Source organism: Fulmarus glacialis, unplaced genomic scaffold (genome assembly GCF_000690835.1).
Source record: "Fulmarus glacialis isolate BGI_N327 unplaced genomic scaffold, ASM69083v1 scaffold24308, whole genome shotgun sequence".
Classification (NCBI taxonomy): Eukaryota; Metazoa; Chordata; class Aves; order Procellariiformes; family Procellariidae; genus Fulmarus; species Fulmarus glacialis.
Window position 1 is genome coordinate 5,172 of NW_009227926.1, and position 582 is coordinate 5,753.

The 582-nt window shown below is 62.7% G+C and overlaps 1 protein-coding gene across 1 annotated transcript in view; it reads right to left on the bottom strand.

Moving 5' to 3' along the window:
* LOC104080806 (serine/threonine-protein kinase/endoribonuclease IRE1-like) overlaps positions 1-582 on the bottom strand; it is a gene marked incomplete at its 3' end in the record, with an annotated part of 8,997 nt that overhangs the window by 5,055 nt on the left and 3,360 nt on the right. The window contains exon 11 of the mRNA XM_009583319.1: positions 392-465. Coding sequence (XP_009581614.1) covers positions 392-465 — 74 coding nt within the window. The remainder of the gene's footprint in view (positions 1-391; positions 466-582) is intronic.

Genomic DNA, 582 nt, shown 5'->3' on the forward strand with positions numbered 1-582 from the left:
ACAACCGTCAGCTGGTCTGTGGTCACAGCTTCAGTCCCTCATCGCCGCAGCGCCAGACAGCTCTGGCTCTCCCGGAGAAGGGGTGTCCCTTCTCATGGGAGGCACAAAAAACATCACAGCTACAACTGCCGGCTCTGTACCCAGGGACCTGGAGCAGCAGCAGCCAGCAGAGAAAGGCAGAGGGCAAGGTCCCCCGCTCTCAGCACGCAGCGGGGGGCCTGACCCTGCTCCTCTGTGCCTCCCCTGCCACGACCTCGAGACACCACCCTGATTTCCAAACATGCCAATGCAGTGTGGCCTCTCCTGCCATCGCACCTGTGACAGCAATCACGGAGCAGGCTAATTAACCCAGCGTCTGCGTGCGGGGCTCGGTGCACAATGGCACACCCACCAGCACGGGTAACTGTGAGCCCGCTTCAATGGGTCTCTGCCCACCCCCCAGGTAGGGGTGGCCAGTGGCCCCTCCTGGGGAGGGGACAAGGATGGGCTGCAACCAGCCCCAAGTCAGAGTCACCGCAGTCCCTGAGGGCCCATTTGCCGCACTGAGTAAAGCAGGTTGGGCTGCCACCCCAAAACACACCG